Source organism: Caenorhabditis briggsae (assembly GCF_000004555.2).
Source record: "Caenorhabditis briggsae complete genome, chrV, whole genome shotgun sequence".
Taxonomy (NCBI): Eukaryota; Metazoa; Nematoda; class Chromadorea; order Rhabditida; family Rhabditidae; genus Caenorhabditis; species Caenorhabditis briggsae.
Genome location: NC_013488.2, coordinates 15,216,337 through 15,233,626, shown reverse-complemented (window position 1 = coordinate 15,233,626; position 17,290 = coordinate 15,216,337). Strand labels below are relative to the sequence as shown.

The 17,290-nt window shown below is 38.8% G+C and overlaps 5 protein-coding genes across 5 annotated transcripts; 2 read left to right on the top strand and 3 right to left on the bottom strand.

Moving 5' to 3' along the window:
• Positions 1 to 1,119: 1,119 nt before the first annotated feature.
• On the bottom strand, positions 1,120 to 4,042 carry CBG04774 (the record flags this gene model as incomplete). Its single annotated transcript, XM_002637911.1, has 4 exons — positions 1,120 to 1,225; positions 2,239 to 2,372; positions 3,138 to 3,320; positions 4,040 to 4,042. The coding sequence occupies 4 exons, from the start codon at positions 4,040 to 4,042 to the stop codon at positions 1,120 to 1,122; spliced, it is 426 nt and encodes a 141-aa protein (XP_002637957.1).
• Positions 4,043 to 4,434: 392 nt separating this feature from the next.
• CBG04773 lies at positions 4,435 to 6,535 on the bottom strand (the record flags this gene model as incomplete). The annotated part of the gene is made up of 5 exons (XM_002637910.2): positions 4,435 to 4,470; positions 5,541 to 5,645; positions 5,722 to 5,895; positions 6,270 to 6,374; positions 6,419 to 6,535. The coding sequence occupies 5 exons, from the start codon at positions 6,533 to 6,535 to the stop codon at positions 4,435 to 4,437; spliced, it is 537 nt and encodes a 178-aa protein (XP_002637956.2).
• Positions 6,536 to 6,728: 193 nt separating this feature from the next.
• CBG27240 lies at positions 6,729 to 8,748 on the bottom strand (the record flags this gene model as incomplete). The annotated part of the gene is made up of 5 exons (XM_045238188.1): positions 6,729 to 6,764; positions 6,929 to 7,096; positions 7,142 to 7,261; positions 7,313 to 7,420; positions 8,596 to 8,748. 5 exons carry the CDS (start codon positions 8,746 to 8,748, stop codon positions 6,729 to 6,731), a joined length of 585 nt encoding a protein of 194 aa, XP_045098348.1.
• Positions 8,749 to 9,880: 1,132 nt separating this feature from the next.
• On the top strand, positions 9,881 to 11,220 carry CBG04772 (the record flags this gene model as incomplete). The annotated part of the gene is made up of 2 exons (XM_045238187.1): positions 9,881 to 10,586; positions 10,646 to 11,220. 2 exons carry the CDS (start codon positions 9,881 to 9,883, stop codon positions 11,218 to 11,220), a joined length of 1,281 nt encoding a protein of 426 aa, XP_045092763.1.
• A 374-nt stretch (positions 11,221 to 11,594) lies between these two features.
• CBG04771 lies at positions 11,595 to 17,242 on the top strand (the record flags this gene model as incomplete). The annotated part of the gene is made up of 7 exons (XM_045238186.1): positions 11,595 to 11,702; positions 11,748 to 12,674; positions 12,968 to 13,051; positions 13,093 to 14,154; positions 15,204 to 16,070; positions 16,118 to 16,492; positions 16,688 to 17,242. 7 exons carry the CDS (start codon positions 11,595 to 11,597, stop codon positions 17,240 to 17,242), a joined length of 3,978 nt encoding a protein of 1,325 aa, XP_045092762.1.
• Between the last annotated feature and the right edge of the window lie 48 nt (positions 17,243 to 17,290).

Here is a 17,290-nt window from a genome sequence, read left to right as displayed (position 1 = left end):
TTCGAAATGGTCTCGTTCTTCACAATACTTCAAGATTTTCCAAAAAAAAATCCGTGTTTGCCATGTACTCTCCGAGTTCTTATTCGTACGAGTTCTCATATGTAGCAGTTCTCATTTTCCGAGTTCTCATCCCTGGTACCACCACAGATTCGTAACTAAAGATACTGATAGTCTTAGATTCTGGAATTCCACAATTGCGATGTTTTGAAATACCCTAAAACTTCGAGCTCAATTATCTCGGTTCCTAGTCGGGAAATCAAAATTTTGTCAACTTATAAATTGTCTGTCATGATAACACAAACATTTTATCAGTTGACAACTTTTTCGTATCTTTGACAGAAACCGAGAAAATTTAATTTAAGTTTCACAGTTACCGTGAAAACTGTAAAAACGTTCTTTAGGGTTTTCATGCAATTTGATTGCCTCAATCGTGTTTACCAGCATTGATTTAGTCCAAATCCAAAATCTGAGCTCCAAACTCGATAACTGGTGTTTGCGTACTTTTGGGGCTACAGTAACCCACAAAATTTCCAAAAACACGGTGATTTTTCCGGAACGTATTTTAAAATTTTTTCGCGCCTTTTTTTCTTTAGGTCGCAAAATTCGCTGTGTAGCGACTCAGTAATTCATTTTTCAGCATGTGCGTCGATACTCAGCGCGCTTAACTACAGTATTCGCGTTAGAGCGCATTTACTTTAGAAAATTCCCCGTCCTAAAAATTTCACCGTGAAAAAAATGATAGCACCTTCTAGTTTTTCGCATCTAGACTCAAATTTTGAGAAAAATAACTAAAAAATCTGAGATAAAATTTCAAAAAGAGTTCGCGTACTTTAGTACGTCGACCGCTTTCTGACCTTCAATAGAATGACCCACCTAGCTGTTAATTTTGAGCTCAATTATCTCGGTTCCTAGGAGAGATATCAAAATTATGGCGACTGATAGAATATTGATGATTTTATGATAAACAATTTATCAGTTGACAACTTTTTCATATCTCTGACAGAAACTGAGAAATATTGGCTCAATGGTAAAGGACCTTCTATTAAAGGTTTCCGTGTGGTGACCTTGATTTCCAAGATTACTGTAACAGCCACATCTGCTAGGCACTTGTTCCTTCTGCTACCAAATTGCCAACGAATCAGTTCCTTTTGCTTCCTCGAGACCCTCATACAGTACTTCAACTGCACAACCTGCTGTTCGTTTAGTTCCAAATGGATTCCGAGAGCTGGAGAAATAACAATAGATGAACTCATTGAGGTAGGATACCGTAAAACCTGTTATAGAAGGGCTCTGTTAAGTTTGAGCTAATTTTTCTTGGCTCCTATGCGAGATATCAAAAATGTGTTAATTGATAAAACACTTCTGATATTAACACAAGCATTTTATCAATCGACACTTTTTTCATATCTTTGACAGGAACCGAGAAAAATTGGCTTAAAGGTGGTGTGCGGTGAAAAATTTTATTGCTTTATTTTGTGCAGAAAACCATGTAGATTCCCATAAAAATAAAGAAAAAATTCAAAAAAAAAATTCCTTCATTGAGAAAAACGGCATCGAAAAGTCAAAGTGGGAACCGGTGGCCTAGCGGCCAGGTGTGAGTTTTCTAGGCCAACTGCCGGTAAAAGCGCGCGTAATTCGAATTTTTATCGGTTTTCAGTGTTTTCTCTGGCGTTTTTTTAAAGATTTCAAAATGTTTTTGTTTATTTAATCCCAGGTGTATGGAAAAACCTGACAAAAATCAGGGAAAACACTGAAAATCGATAAAAATTCGAATTTCGCGCGCTTTTACCGGCAGTTGGCCTAGAAAACTCACACCTGGCCGCTAGGCCACCGGTTCCCACTTTGACTTTTCGATGCCGTTTTTCTCAATGAAGGATTTTTTTTTGAATTTATTTTTATTTTTATGGGAATCTACATGGTTTTCTGCACAATATAACGCAATAAAATTTTTCACCGCCCACCGCCTTTAAAGTTAAATGTCAGGGACCCTTCTATTACAGGTTTTCCGAAAATAAATTTGAGCCTCTCCTGTGGATTTTGAGCCCATGTATCTCGGCTCCTGTGAAAGATATCAAAAACAAACCAATTAAAATAATGTTTCTCATAATGTCATTAATATTTTATCAGTTGACACATTTTTGTTATCTCACATCGGAACCGAGATACATGGGCTCAAAATTTGGGTGACATTCTATTAGAGTGTTCACGATATCTCAAAATTTTTCAGATACATGGCACCAGAAGCAATAGAAAAGAAGATTAGTATCGAAGCGAATGATTCGTGGGCATTCAGCGTTTTGATTTTCGAAGTGTTCCATCGAGGCTTCGGACCCTATCATGAGTATGATCCTGAGGATAAAGTCGTGGATCTTCTGAAAAAAAGACGAGGTAATTATATACTGTGGTTTCAGAGATGTATTCATTTTTCCAGCTACACATGTACCTATTCGATCGTCCCAAGGACGAAACCCTTCCTCCTGGAATAACGGCCAATATCAGAAAGTGGAGTCTGTCTCTTGACAAACCAGACCGCCCGCAGATTTTCGAAATGTGAAATATCGAATGGCATTGATCCACTTTTCAAAGTTAGGCAGGCCATTAGTGAAGAAAGTCCAAAAAAATTTTAGAAGACATGGTAACTCTAGATAAGGTTTTTGTTGTAAAATTTAAAATTTCAGATGACGAAATATGGAATCGAAGATTAGTGAACTTTAATTACAGACAAAATAAAATATAGCATTTCTTAACATTTCAATCGTATCAATTGTCGATCTAATAACCATTGAAAGTCATTCGCTTCGTTTTGAGAGCACGTGGAGTTAATCACAGATTTCAAACAGGACCCATCGGATTTTAACATCTCGCATCGTTGATAGTCGTTGAGCTAAAAATACCATAAAGAGCCGAATAGAACGCTACCCAAACCGTCAACTTTGAGTTCACTTATCTCATTTCCTGTGGAAGATATCAAAAAGTGGTCAACTAATAAAATATCTGTGATATTGTGATAAACATTTTGTTAGTTGAACACTTTTTTATATCTTTTGTAGGAAGCAAGATAAAAGGGCTCAAAGATGGGAGGGGGGTAATTCTATTAGAGGTAGATAACAAACTTTAAGCGCTCCATAAAAGCTCACCATAAAATATGGAGAATTGACCAAATATTGCTGAACACACGGATCCTTTGTGTTCTTGTCAATTTTCAGAGCACAGGGATGAAAATTTCCAGTCAAGAATTCATAAGAATCACAAAAATCTTCTAGCCACAGAATGTCGTCGTCTTCGAAAACTGCACAATTGTCGAGAAGATGAAGACAATTCTGTAGGAAAACAACTAGAATTTTTGAAGTGTTTTTTATCATGTCAATCGGAATCAGGAAACAATCTGATTCAAAAGTAGAGTTTAAAATCTACCGTATTTCCTTTACTAGGAGTCTCCAGAATCATCAACTTTGAGCACAATTATCTCATTTTCTGTGAAAGATATCAAAAAGTGTTCAACTGACAAAATATGGTTGACATTATGATAAAGATTTTGTCAGTTGACAGATTTTAGATATATATTTCATTCGAAAAAAGACAATTGAGTTCAAAATGAACGGTATTTGCTCTAATCAACGCCAACGCAAAACAGTTAACTCAAAAGCCGTCTATCTCATTTTCTGGGAAAGATATCAAACATATGTCAACTGATAAAATTTGTATTATAATATAACAAATATTTTATCAGTTCACAGACTTTTGATATTTTTGACAGAGCCCGATAATTGAGCTCAAAGTGAACGTATAGGGTAAACTTCTATTAGAGGCGAAAAGCGTAAACTTTGAGCCATTTTTTCCCTGTTTTTGTGAAAGATTTCAAAAATTTGTTCAACTGACGAAATATTTTTGACAGTATGATAAACATTTTACAGTTGACAAATTTCTGATATCTTTCACAGAAATCGAGATAATTGAGCTCAAAGTTAATAGTTTGGGTGAGCTTCTATTTTTAATTTTTAACTTATAATTTCATATTATATTTATCCTAAAACCTCACCATTGCCTCATCACATTTTGCATTCAATTCTATTGAAACATTCCGTTCCAACCATTGATTTCCATCTACTCTTACATGAGTATTTTGAAAGGCATGAACCGATTTTGTACATTTTCGAATCTCATTCTTCACAAGTTGACTTCGACAATTTACAGAATATTCGGTAGATAAAGAGATTAGTGTAAAGACGATAAGCAATTGAATCATTTTATTTTTCAAAAACAATAATCACAAAGTCGGATGGAATATGAAGAAAATAAAAATACAAACTGGGTACAAACTTTTGAAGTGTAACTTGTCAAATATTGACAATGTCGTGGGATCAGTGGGAGTGAAATGCTCTGTTCTAACAATATGACATACATCAGTTTCTAATCAAATAAAGACCAATTATTTTAGCATTTGTGCATATTCAGTTCCACGTTGAAGTTCTGTAAAAGACAATACAAAAGCTGTAATATTATAGAAGGGTCCCTACACTGTCAAGTTTGAGCAAATTTATCTCGGTTCCTGTCAAAGAAATAAGAAAGTTGTCAACTGATAAAATGTTTGTGATATTACGATGAACAATTTATCAGTTGACAACATTTTGATATCTTGCGAAGGGATTGAGATAAGATTGATTCAAAGTTGAAAAAGAGGAGATTCTTCTATTACAAGTTTTACGGTAACAGTTGAAAAAGAGTTAAATTGGACGCTCCGAAAAAATGGCTCATTTTAGAGCATTGACCAAAAAAAGCTTTCTATTTGTACATTTTCTGTAGTTTCTTCAATACTTGCGACACCCACCATATTTTTAAAGGTGCATACCGTAAACACTGTAATAGACCCTCCCGACTCTTAACTTCGAGTCAATTTATCTCGCTTCCTGTGGATGATATCAAAAGGTGTTCAATTGCTAAAATATTGTTCATAATATCACCAATACTTTATCAGTGGACAAACTTTAAATATCTTGCGTAGGAATCGAGATAATTGAGCTCAAACTCAACAGTGTGAGAACCCTCCTATTACCGATTTGAAGGTATTTTTAAAACCACATATTTTCAGAGCAGGTACGAAAAAATTACAGCAGAAAAAAAAGAGATCCAGATTTTTCATATGTTTTTCAAACTTTTCAAATCAATCGGACGATTTTGACCTAGATTTGTAGTGGTTTATTTTTCAGCATTAAACAAATAGTTGCAAGGTTTGGAGTCATGAAAATGTAGGTCAAAACTGTTAACTTGTTCTGAAAGTCTATAAAAATACAAAAACAAAATTACAGATTCCTTCTTTTCAATTTCAGAATCCCCATACTCAATTCTCTTGTTTCCTTGAATCCCGTAGACGATTGCTCATACATATTTACTCAAAAAATCTACTTGAGACCACTAAAAGATCATTGGAGGCTGGACGAAAATTGAAGGAAATTTTCGCAACTTTCTACAGTAATCCTTAACTTTCCCTCAACCAAATATTGGAAATTCGGCGCAAGTTTCTACAGTAATCCTTAACAAACCTCCACAAAAATCTCCTTGAATTTCTCTCCGCACGCCGTCTCCACCTCTTCAATCGCACATTTTTCGTGTTCCTTGAGATCTTTGCATTTCTCGTTTGATGTTTTCTAAAATCCATACCCACTGATTTTTAAGTGAGACACACAAGATCTTTTAGATTCAAATCTTTTCACTATGACTCACTTTTAAAGATTTCGGTCCGAAAACTTCATTGACACACTTCATTTCTTCCAGTTTTGGGACACATTCGGCAAATTTATCAATAATGAAATTGAATCGAGAGCACATTACGTCGAGCTCATTGGTGACTTCTTCTGGGAAATCTGGACAACTCGATTTCACAGAAACGAAACATTTCTGAAAGAGAACTTGGTCAATTTTGATTCAATTTCTATTTCGGTCTATTTTTTGAATTTGGCTTGTCCATAGCATTAAAATGATTATAAACATGACTTGGTTCTTCGGTTTTTTGAGGGTCCATGCGTCTTTAAACTAAAACAAGCGCCTTTAAACCAAATTGCGCGAAACCTAGTCTTGTTTATACTCATTTTAAAGCTCATGACAAGCTGAGCATGAATTCAAAAATTAAAACTAGAAATTTCGAGTTTTTAATGTTTTAGTGCCCAAAAAAGTTTTTCAAACTAAATCTCATCTTTTTTGTGGCGTAAAGCTAAAAGTTAGGGGCCCTTCTAATACAGGTGTTACTATAATTTAGTTCAAAAAAAACTTACCTGAGTTTCATTACACTTATCCCGAAACTCCTTTTTCTCTCCGTCATCAAATTTGTATTCTTTGTCAACCCATTTTGATATTTTCTCTACTGTAGACACCAGATCCTGGAATCTGAGCAATCTTTAAATTCCAAAATCTTTCAGATTACCTTCACACAATCCCCGATTTTTTCAATTTTTTCCACTGAACATTCAGGGCTAGTAGAATTCAATGGAGCTCCATAAGCCAAGGACAGAAAATAATACAGAACAGCAAAGTATTTCATTTTTGTAAAAAGTCGAAACTTTCCAAGAGAAGAAATAAGCAACAAAAATGAATGTGTTACGATCTACAGGAGAAGAAAATTTGGGACAAAAAAAAGAAAGATATTATCTGTGTTGTTCGACCAACCAGCTGAGAAACTTGATGAGAGAGAGAGAGAGAGAGAGAGAGAGAAATCCGTAAAAGCATGCTTGATTCTAGCATCCGATGATTGTTTGTTCCGTGTTGATGTGCTGAAAAATGAGGCGTCTGGGTTGAGGCTTCGAGACACTCTCACTAAAGCTTGTGCCTTGAGATATGCGCCTTTAAAGAACGGACTCTTTGCCGACGCCCAAAACAGGCTCCTGGGCGCTCTCTACTTTAAAGGCACATAAAAATATGTGTATTTTATTTTTACCTGCGCCAATACATCAGCCATGACTTTCGCACAAGTTTTGGCAACGCTTTCATGGATACATTCCTTGTTATTTGCCAAAATTTGACACTTGGCCTCATGCGATTTTTCGAAAAATTTGGAATCCAAAAAGTTTTCGGCGCACTCGTTACTGCCAGAGATTTGGTTAATCTGAAATTGTGATTCAAAATTTTCCGAATTAAATAAATCTGGTACCTTCCCGGCACATTTCGAAAATGGCCCACTGAAAAAATAGATTCGTCGACACCACATTGGGAAGCTCTCTATTGCTGAAGGGGTCTCCTTGCAGTGGGAAGGAACATTCTCAAAGCATTTCTGAATGAAAAATAGAGAAATCCGGATTCTCATTTGAGCGTCATTGCTTACTGGAACTTCTTGACACTGTAATTTCAGCTTTGAAATAAGTTGAAGGTCCTGGGCAGGGAAGTTGGCGGATTGCCACATACGGTAGTTGACGCCAAATGCGGAGAGCTTCTGGAATAGAGATTCTGAGTTACTCGATTTTTGAATTTGAGGATTTAAAAAAAATTTTAGATGCTATGAATCCATTTTGGAATTTTGGACTCATAGAATCTGGAAGCATAGGAAGAACGCCGCGTTCTACCGTAAGCACCCTAATAGAATTCCTTCCTTCAACTTCGTGCTTAATTCTCAGTTCCTATGAGATATATCGAAAATCTGTTCACTGACAAAACATTTCTGATATTATGATAAACAATTTATCAGTTGAAAACTTTTTGATACCTCTCATAGGAACCGAGATAATTGAGTTCAAACTTCAAATACCGTATTAGCTCAAATAGAAGTCCACTCAAACCGTCAACTTTGAGCTCATTTATCTCGGCTTCTATAAAATATATCAAAATTTTGCCAACTAATAAAATTTTTATCATAATATGAGCAACATTTCTTCAGTTTATAGATGTTTTATATCTCTTACTGAAATTGAGAAAATCGTGCTCAAAGTGCCAGTAGAACCCTTGAAAATTTCGAATTCTTGAAATTTTCCAACGGGTCCTAACTTTTGCTACAGTAACCCAAGACGGTTGAAACAACATTTTTTGGCTGTAAGACGTCGAGAGCTTCAATATGAGCCTAAATACCCTTTTCGCTACACTTTGAAACTTCTTTTGTCCCTGCGCCTTTAATGGGATTACTGTAGATTTTCAAAATTTTCTAAAACTAGGCCTGTTTATACTCATTGTGAAGCACTCAACAGTTTAAAATCAAAAATTGGTTTTTCATCTGATTTGGGTTACTGTAGCAGGAGTTAGGCCCGTTCGAAAATCTGAAATTTTTAAATGTGTACTTTGAACATCTCGGTTTTTATAAAAGATAGGTTTTTATAAAAGATGTGTACTTTTATCTCGGTTTTTATAAAAGATATGAAAAAGTGGTAAACTGATAAAATGTTGATAAATATTTTATCAGTTGACAAATTAAAAAAATCTTTTACAGGAACCGAGAAAAATTGGCTCAAAGTTTGGGCGCATTCTGTTGGAGAGTTGTAACTTTGACCTCAATTATCTTGTTTCCTGTAAAAGATATAAAAATGTTTTCAACTGATAAAATTTTTATCATAGTATCCCCTACATTTTATCAGTAGACAACTTTTTCATATCTTTGACAGGAACCGAGCTTAAACCCACCAGTGAGCATCTATCGAACTCCAATCTCTCATCTTTCGGACATTCCTCACTGTTCTCGTACAGATGAATCACTCCAAAACGAATAGTAAGAAGAAGTGGAATCAGAATAATCAATGTCTTAATTCCGATCAAAATATTCGATTGTGCGCTCATTTGGCACATTTTACAGAGATTTTGGAAGACGAAAAAGCCAGACAAATGACTTTTTGACTTCGAGATTTATGAAAAAACGGAAAAGAAAAGATGAGTGGGGGACGACCCCATTAGGAAACTATGGTGACGTGCCATAATGGGCTGTACGACACAAAGTGAAAAATGAGGCGAGCTGGGATTTTGTGGGTGTGTAATGGATTGTGTGTTTTGGAAGTGGATGAGTTTGGGGCATTGGATTTTGCAGATAATGGGGAGAAATTGGAATTAGATAGATTGGAGAATTTCAAAAACTTCTATTTCGACTAATTCTTCCTACAGTATTTCCTTGGTTTCTTTGGTTTCCCCCTGCAGTAATCGTTGCCAATTTTCTTTATTTTCAACTACATGTAGCTACAGTAATCCTTTCCTTTTGTTGCACAAGCTTCATTTGTATTTTTCGATTTTCGTGTTTTTTCAGAGTTTTTTTTTCACTATAAAATAACTTTTATTACCGACTTTTCTGGAGAAAACAACAGAAAACTCGAAGAAAAGCAGTGAAAAACGGGAAAATACATCCTGAATAAAAATGTTCTTAGGTTAGGGTAGTTATCGCTCTGAGACCTAATTTTTTTCAGACTTTTCGACTTTCCGGTAATAGCCTAAAACTTCTGAATCGAGCGGCTGTATTGTTTTAATTGAGAGCCGTTTTTTGTGTCTTTTTTTTTCAGTATTTTCGCAACTTTCTTTGAAAATTATATTTTTCAGCAAAATTAGCTTCAAAAATCTTTTTTTTTTTGAATTTTTCTCGCTTTTGAGAGCCAAGTTTGATCTTCAGGTTTGCCCGGTACAGTAATCCACCAGCGGCGCGCTTTCAATTTTTGTCATTATTTTTGGCTCGAATTCTCAGCAAATTCCTGGTTTTCTTCTGGAAATTTGGCTTCTTTTCAGTAAAATTTTTTCGAAATGTGTTCATTTTTCCGGTTTCAAAAAACATTTCAGTCAAGGAAGTACTGAAATTCGCGAAAATCAGCAAAGATTTACTTTTCCCTGAAAATATCCCAACTTTTTTGTCTATTTCTCTCTTGAGATTCTCTCTCTCTCTCTTTCTCACTTGTGTTTTTTAACACCACATTTGATGATAATTTCCAGAAAAATGTCACTCGCTGCGTTGGCTGAACTTGGCATCGTGCCGGAGCCGGAACTCTGCGCTCCTCCGCCACAACATCTTCTCATCGACAACACGAACGATGACTGCATCAAGCTTACTCGCCTACAAACTCATCTTGCACATCTCCAAGTGATGGAAGATTACATCAAGCTCGAAACCAGAAATCTCGAGAAAGAACTTCTCCACGCGCAGGAAGAAGTAAAACGTATTCAAGCCGTTCCCCTCGTCATCGGTCAATTTTTGGAGGCTGTTGACAACGAGCATGCTATCGTCGGTAGCACCACCGGCTCCAACTACTTTGTCCGAGTGCTTTCGACTCTTGATCGCGAACTTCTCAAGCCAGGATGTTCCGTTTCTCTTCACAAATACTCGAATGCCTTGGTAGATGTGCTGCCACCAGAAGCCGATAGCTCTATTCAAATGCTTCGTCCTGACGAGAAGCCGAACGTCGCTTATTCGGATATTGGAGGACTTGATATGCAGAAGCAAGAGGTTCGTGAAGCCGTCGAGCTTCCGTTGACTCATGGAGAACTTTACCAACAAATTGGAATTGACCCTCCACGTGGAGTTCTCATGTACGGACCACCAGGATGCGGAAAGACCATGTTGGCTAAAGCAGTCGCCGCCAACACTGCTGCTTCGTTCATTCGGGTCGTCGGTTCGGAATTTGTGCAGAAGTATCTCGGAGAAGGTGAGAAATTGTTTGTTTTTGACTCAAAAACAGTTAATAGAGCAATGTTTAAATTTCAGGACCACGAATGGTGCGAGATGTCTTCAGACTGGCTAAAGAAAACAGCCCATCTATCATCTTCATCGATGAGATTGATGCCATCGCAACGAAACGTTTCGACGCTCAAACAGGAGCTGATCGTGAAGTACTCTTACTTTCTTTCATTGCATTTCCAAATAATACTTTTCAGGTCCAACGTATCCTTCTCGAGTTGCTTAATCAAATGGATGGTTTCGATCAAAGCACCAACATCAAAGTAATCATGGCCACCAACAGACAAGACACCTTGGATCCCGCTCTTCTCCGTCCAGGACGTCTCGATCGTAAGATCGAGTTCCCACTTCCGGATCGTCGTCAAAAGCGTCTCGTCTTCTCGACCGTTTGTGCTCGAATGAATCTCTCTGATGACGTTGATTTGGAAGATTGGGTGGCTCGTCCAGACAAGATTTCTGGTGCTGACATCAACGCCATCTGCCAGGAGGCAGGAATGCAAGCAGTTCGCGAGAATCGCTACGTTGTGCTCACAAAGGATCTGGAGAAAGCCTATAAAAATGTCGTCAAGAAGGACACCAACGAATTTGAGTTCTACAAGTAAACGGATCTTGCTGATGTCGTCCTGTGAATATCATATTTATTATAATTTATTGTATTTACACTTTGTCCCACGATAAAACAGTTTGCAGATATGCTATTTTTGAGCATTTCTGTGTCTTTCTTATCCTTGTTTGTCGCAGATCTATTTATTTACAACCTTCCTATTGATTTTTGAAACTCCCCCGCTGTTGGTTCTCTGCGTCTCCGCAAATCGCACGCTCTTTCTCTCGACCGCTGTGCAACATGGCGTCGCTGTGTTTGCGTCTCGAGGAGGGAGATTCAAAATTGACCGATTTGCATGAACTCTCACCGTTGACTGGTTTTCCGTTTTTCGTCGCTTTTTTTCATTTTTATCTTATCAAACCTATTTCAGCGATGTGTGACTCAGTTTACACAACGCCACAGTCAGTGACGTCAAAGAAAACTCCGCGGAGAAGGGCTCTGTCGCCTTGTAAACCAGGAAGATATTCATCGCCTTATCAGGTAAGCGAAATTTCGTTTTTTTTGCAATAATTTTTTTGTTTCCAGGTGGTGGATCTGAACAATGAGACAACTGAAGAACTGAAAAAACGGCTTCTAGAACAGGAGCAGCTCATCAAAGATATTCGAGAAGATCGAGACACGCTCCAAACCAAATTAATCGATAAAGCCGGATTAAATGAAAGTGCAGTGGTTGAGCACAGTATCCGAGTATCCACACAAGAGACGAAAATCTATTCTCGAGACATTGAAGTGTTGGAGAAGGTCTTGGCACTGAAGCAGAAGGAAATCCGCGAGCTCCAAGACAAATGCAGATCACTGGAACAGGAGAATCAACGGATGGTGGAGACGATCAAAACAGGATCAGATGATCAAAAAGAGATCGAAGAGGAGCTGAATTTGTTAAGAAAACGAGTTCTCGATCTGGAAAAAGAGAATGTGTTCAAGTCGGAAGAAATCTATCAAAAGAACGATGAGCTGCAAAAAATGATGGATAAATTGAGAAATTTGAGTGAGGAATACAATCGAACGATGGCCGAAATGGCAAGTGGAAAACGGATGTTGGAGGAGAAGCTAGATAAGTATAGAAGTCGTCTGAAGGAGAGCGATCGAAAGAGTCTAGAAGATCATAAGGAGAAGGAGAACACTCAAAAAGTGCTCAGCGAAGTTAAGCAGCTTCGAAGTCAGATCGATTTCTTGACGCCAGTTCGAAAAGATTCAAGATTGAAGAAAGAGAACGATGAAATGTTGGAGTTTTCTGCGAAACTGATCAAAGAGACAATGAGCGAGCTGAAGAGTAAAAATGCAAAGTTGGAGGAGGATTTGGCGGAGAAAAATGAGTTGGTGAAGAGGACAAAGGAGGAGTTGGAAGCCTTGAAGAAGTCAATGGACGCGGCGATGGGAGATTCGGATACAGCTACCAAGTTTTTGCAAGAGGAGAATATGAGGGTTAGTAAATCGGGGAGAATCATAGTTGCAAGTGGGCCGACCCGGGCAGATGGCGGGCCGGCTGATAACTTGTCCATAGAACGAGATATTCAAACAGTTTTGTCATCAATTGATAGATCGTGACAGGGAAAACCACGACTATATCATTCGGGCCTGATGCCATTCCGGTAACTTGCCGCAACCTGGCCTTGAATGACGACTTTCGACCAACTTGACAAAAAACAGATTTTTGTCATTCAAACACATTTTTCGACAATGTTATCGGACCTGAATCCGGCTCGAATGATATAGGCGTGATGAGCCCTGACGAGATCTATCAGTTGGTACCAAAACCGTCTGAATATCTCGTTTTAGAGACAATTTATCAGCCGGGCCGCCATCTGCCCAGGCCGCCCCGCTTGCAAGTATGGGGAAATAAAAACTTCTAAAATTTCGAAAATTTCAGCTAACCCGCCAAAAAGCCGATATCCGATGTGATCTCATCGACGCTCGTCGCCAACTCACTACCTTTGATCAGAAGAAGGCAGAACTTGAAAAACAGAGAGATGACGCGTTGGAAGAGGCGAAGAGGATCTCAGAGCTCAAGAAACGAGTCGAGCAAGAACTTGAAGAGCTCACGATCCTTCCCACGCAACGAGAGCAACAAATCGAGGAGCTCCAAACGCGGATCGCTGGCCTAGAAGTCATCAAAAGAGAACATGATTCTGTTAAAAACGAGCTTTCGAAGACCAACGAGAAGTTGAATCAAATGGGACGGCATTTGGAAATGGCCGACAAACAGTGTACTCATTTCAAATCGCTCAAAGAGACAGCAGAAGGATCCAGAAGACGTGCCATCGAGCAGTGCAACGAGATGGTTGTGAGGATTCGGGGACTCGAGGCATCGCTGGAGAATCAACGGAAAGTCGAGCAAGAGTTGGAAACGTTGAGAGCGGAGAATTCTCGTCAAGTTCAGAAGATTGAATACTTGAAGGAGGAGATTCAAGAGGTTCATAAGGATTATCGCCAAGAGTTGACGACGTTGTCTAGACAGAAGAGTGAGGAGAGGAGGAACGAGGAAGACGTGGAACTGTTGAAATTGACACTTTCAAAGCGAGAAAGTGAGCTGAGAAGTGCCAGAAAGACAATCGAGGAGGTCAAAGCGGATAACCTCAAAGTTCAACAAATTCTGGATGAGGTCAGAAGACAGCAAGATAAGATCCTGGAAGAGAACGTACGTCTTCGACAAGGAATCACGGAGGCGTTGGAGAAAATTCAGAAGCATAAGCAGAATTGGGAGAATTCGCAGGACAAATGCAAGCGGTTGGAGAGAGAAAATGCGGATTTCGAGGCTAAAGTGAACAAGCTGGAGGAGGAACTTTTAGAGAAGAATCAGCAGGTGACGGAATCGGAAGAGACTGTCGCTTATTTGCATACACAAATCAATGCGAAACAGAATAAGCAGCCAAAGTTGGGCAGAAGAAGCACGCTGTTGAGTACGGTCTCCGAAATGGATACTACGGTTTATGTGAGTTTGGAGACAGGCCCTGAAATGAGCGGTAAAGACCTACTGCCGTAATACCTGTATTAAAAATGCCGGCCCTTCTATTTTTTGTGAGGTGTCTAGTAATTCAGCAAAGGGGCAATTCAATTAGAGAATGTATTTCAAATACAAGGTCCCTTCAATTAGAGGGAGCACTTACATTTTTTGAGGGTATCTAGGGGCACACTTCAATTGAAGGTGCCTTTCTAATACTGGTTTTACGGTGAATAGTGTAGAAAAATATGTAGATTTGTATAGAAACGAAGAAAAAATTCACAAAAATAAGCAAAATCGCTTCTCGTCCATTCCTGGAAACTTCTGGAATGTTCTCGAATCTTTTTCTTTGAATTCCCGCCAAAACTGAAAATTCCGAAAAATTAGCGGTTTATTTCTTCGATTTCCGGCAGAATTTTTAGACCTTTTCAGGTTTTCTAGCTATTTTCAAAGATTCTTTCTCGATTTTTCCGGGTTTCTTGCCAGAAATTTGATGGGACGAAAAGATTACTGTAGATTACTGTAGAGAACTAACTCTCTTTTGCAGCTTTTTTCTGCATTTTGACGTGATTGTGTTTGCAAAAAAAACTTATAAAATAGAAGGTTTTCTACAGTAATCTTCACGAACAACATCCTACCAAATTTCAGACAAAAAATTGGGAAAATCGAAAACAAAGTATCAAAAGTAGCTGAAAAACAAAAAAGGTTTAAAAATTTTGCAAAAAAAAACGAAAAAAATCCCCTCAAAATCCTGATTTTTTAAAGGTAAAAATTTACTTTCTAGATGAAAAATGGCCCCGAAACTTGAAAACAAAACCCTAAAATCGGAAATTTGCAGTCAAAAAGAGCTGAAAAAGAGCTTGAAAGAGGGAATGATTCATTATTTCAGGCTAATTTAGGTAATTAGATAATTTTAAAGTCATTTCAGACCATTTAGATCCACATTCAGCAAATTTTAATTTTTCAAAGATATTGAAAAATAATTTTAAAATAAAAATTCCTGGTCCACAAATATCTAACAAATCCTTGACAAAAATCAGTCGTCATTGCAGAAACGCGAAGCCGAAGAGATGCTCGCTCTCGAAGAGGAACGCCAAAAGCTGATGGGAGATCTCGCTGAGAAACGACGTATCTTGGCTGACTCGAAGCGATCTCAATCCACTGCCAACACCACAGTGGTAACCACCACCACCACGACAACAGAAGTCTCCAAATCAGCCAGCGAACTGACCCAACGTCCAGGAACAATGCGCCATGACATCCCTCACAAATGGAATGACACTCGTCACTATGGAGTGCTCTCCATCAAATGCTCTCTATGCTTTGTTGGCATCGCCTGTCTGGGAAAGATGAGGATCTGCCGACACTGTGGAATCCAGGTGCATGCTGCTTGTGCGCCACGTGTCAACAACACATGCGGAATGCCTGTCCAATGTGCCACATATTACCAGGAGAATCAAACGACGGTGTCTGATGTTCCAGAAGGACGTATGAATGGATGGTTGAGAGTCTATCAGGATGATATGCCGGGATCCACATGGATCGCATCGTGGGCCAGAATGGATTTGACTCGAATCGCATTCTACAACAATGATGGAGCCGACATGGACAAACCATTCCTCTGGATTGATTTGAATCAGGAACAATGGGTTCTACGTACGGGACAAGAGATGCCAGTGGATTGTGATGACTCGATGAGAGCTAACAGTGCTCTAATGATCAAAATGCCACGTAAATCCCTGTATATTCTCGCACCATCACAAAAAGCTGCTGGAAGATGGGCGGCTTGTCTTCAGACAGCTCAACGGAAGAGGATGATGCTCAACTCGAAGCCAGCGTCGATTGCAGAGTTCAGCTGTTTGTTGGTGTTGAACTCGCCGAACAATTTGAGAATTTATAAGGCTGTGGTAGGCAGAATGTATTTGGGAAAGTGTATGAATAATTAAAATTTCAGACCATCGAAGACTGGATTCTCTTCGCCACTCAAACTGGTCTCTTCTTCACCAGCATCTCTCAACCCAGAAGCCCAATTCGAATCTCTGGAGTCATGTCTGTCACCTCTTTGGAAATCATGTCGGAAATCAACTGCATCGCAATGGTGGTCAATCAGAAACGTCAGCTGGCTCTGATCCCAATGGATTCGCTAACACTGGCCATGCAAAGCACTCAGCCATCGATTCGTCCGGAGATTCTACCAGAGCTCAAAAATGTGCACACTGTCAGATACCATCAGCAATCGTCGGGACAAAGATATCTTCTTTTTTCGGATGATACACACCTTCATATTCGGAAGTACAGCTCCACGAAGGATGTGTTCAGCAGTTTCATTGTAAGATTTGAATTATTGGGTCTCACCACGAAAATTTTAAAACGGCCGTAGCTTGGTCAATTTTCAAGCTATTCCAAATATTGCAATTTTTTTGAAATTGTTTGTCAATTCATTAGCTTCGAAATGAGTATAATCATGACCAGTTTTGGATAATAACCATACATTTCTATAATAACCATACATTTCTTTTTCCAGAAACTCGACGTCCCGGAACCAGTATCTTTCGTCGAAAGCACCCCCAACGGAATCATCTTCGCTTCTGACACATTTTACTACGTTCCACTAGACTCCACTCAGCCAACTCCACGGCGTCTGATGCCGCCACGTCCAGCTGATTACCCAGTCTCCGCGTTCCTCATCTCTCAAAACGAGGTTCTTCTCGCCTATCAAAACCACGGAATCTTCGTGAATCTTCATGGAGAACCAACTCGATTGATGACAATTGAATGGGAGAAGATGCCAATGGAGTTCACCTACACGGCGCCATTCCTCTATGTGGTTCATGACGATTCGATTGAGATTCTGGAAGTTTCGGAGAACCGCGAAGAGACGATTATTGATGAGCGAGAGCTTTTCGAATGCTCCAATGCGCACATCATTGGACGGCAATATCAAGGAGTGCTCATATCGGTGTCGTCCAGTGAATCCACAGAAGTTCATCGATTCTCGACGTCATCGGGGCATCGTCAGAAGAATCCTAAGAGACGCGGAACGTCTCCATCGAATACGCTCAAGAGAATTAAAAATTAGTCATTTACAACTAAAAAAATATATAATTTCTTTATTCTTCTTTTTTTA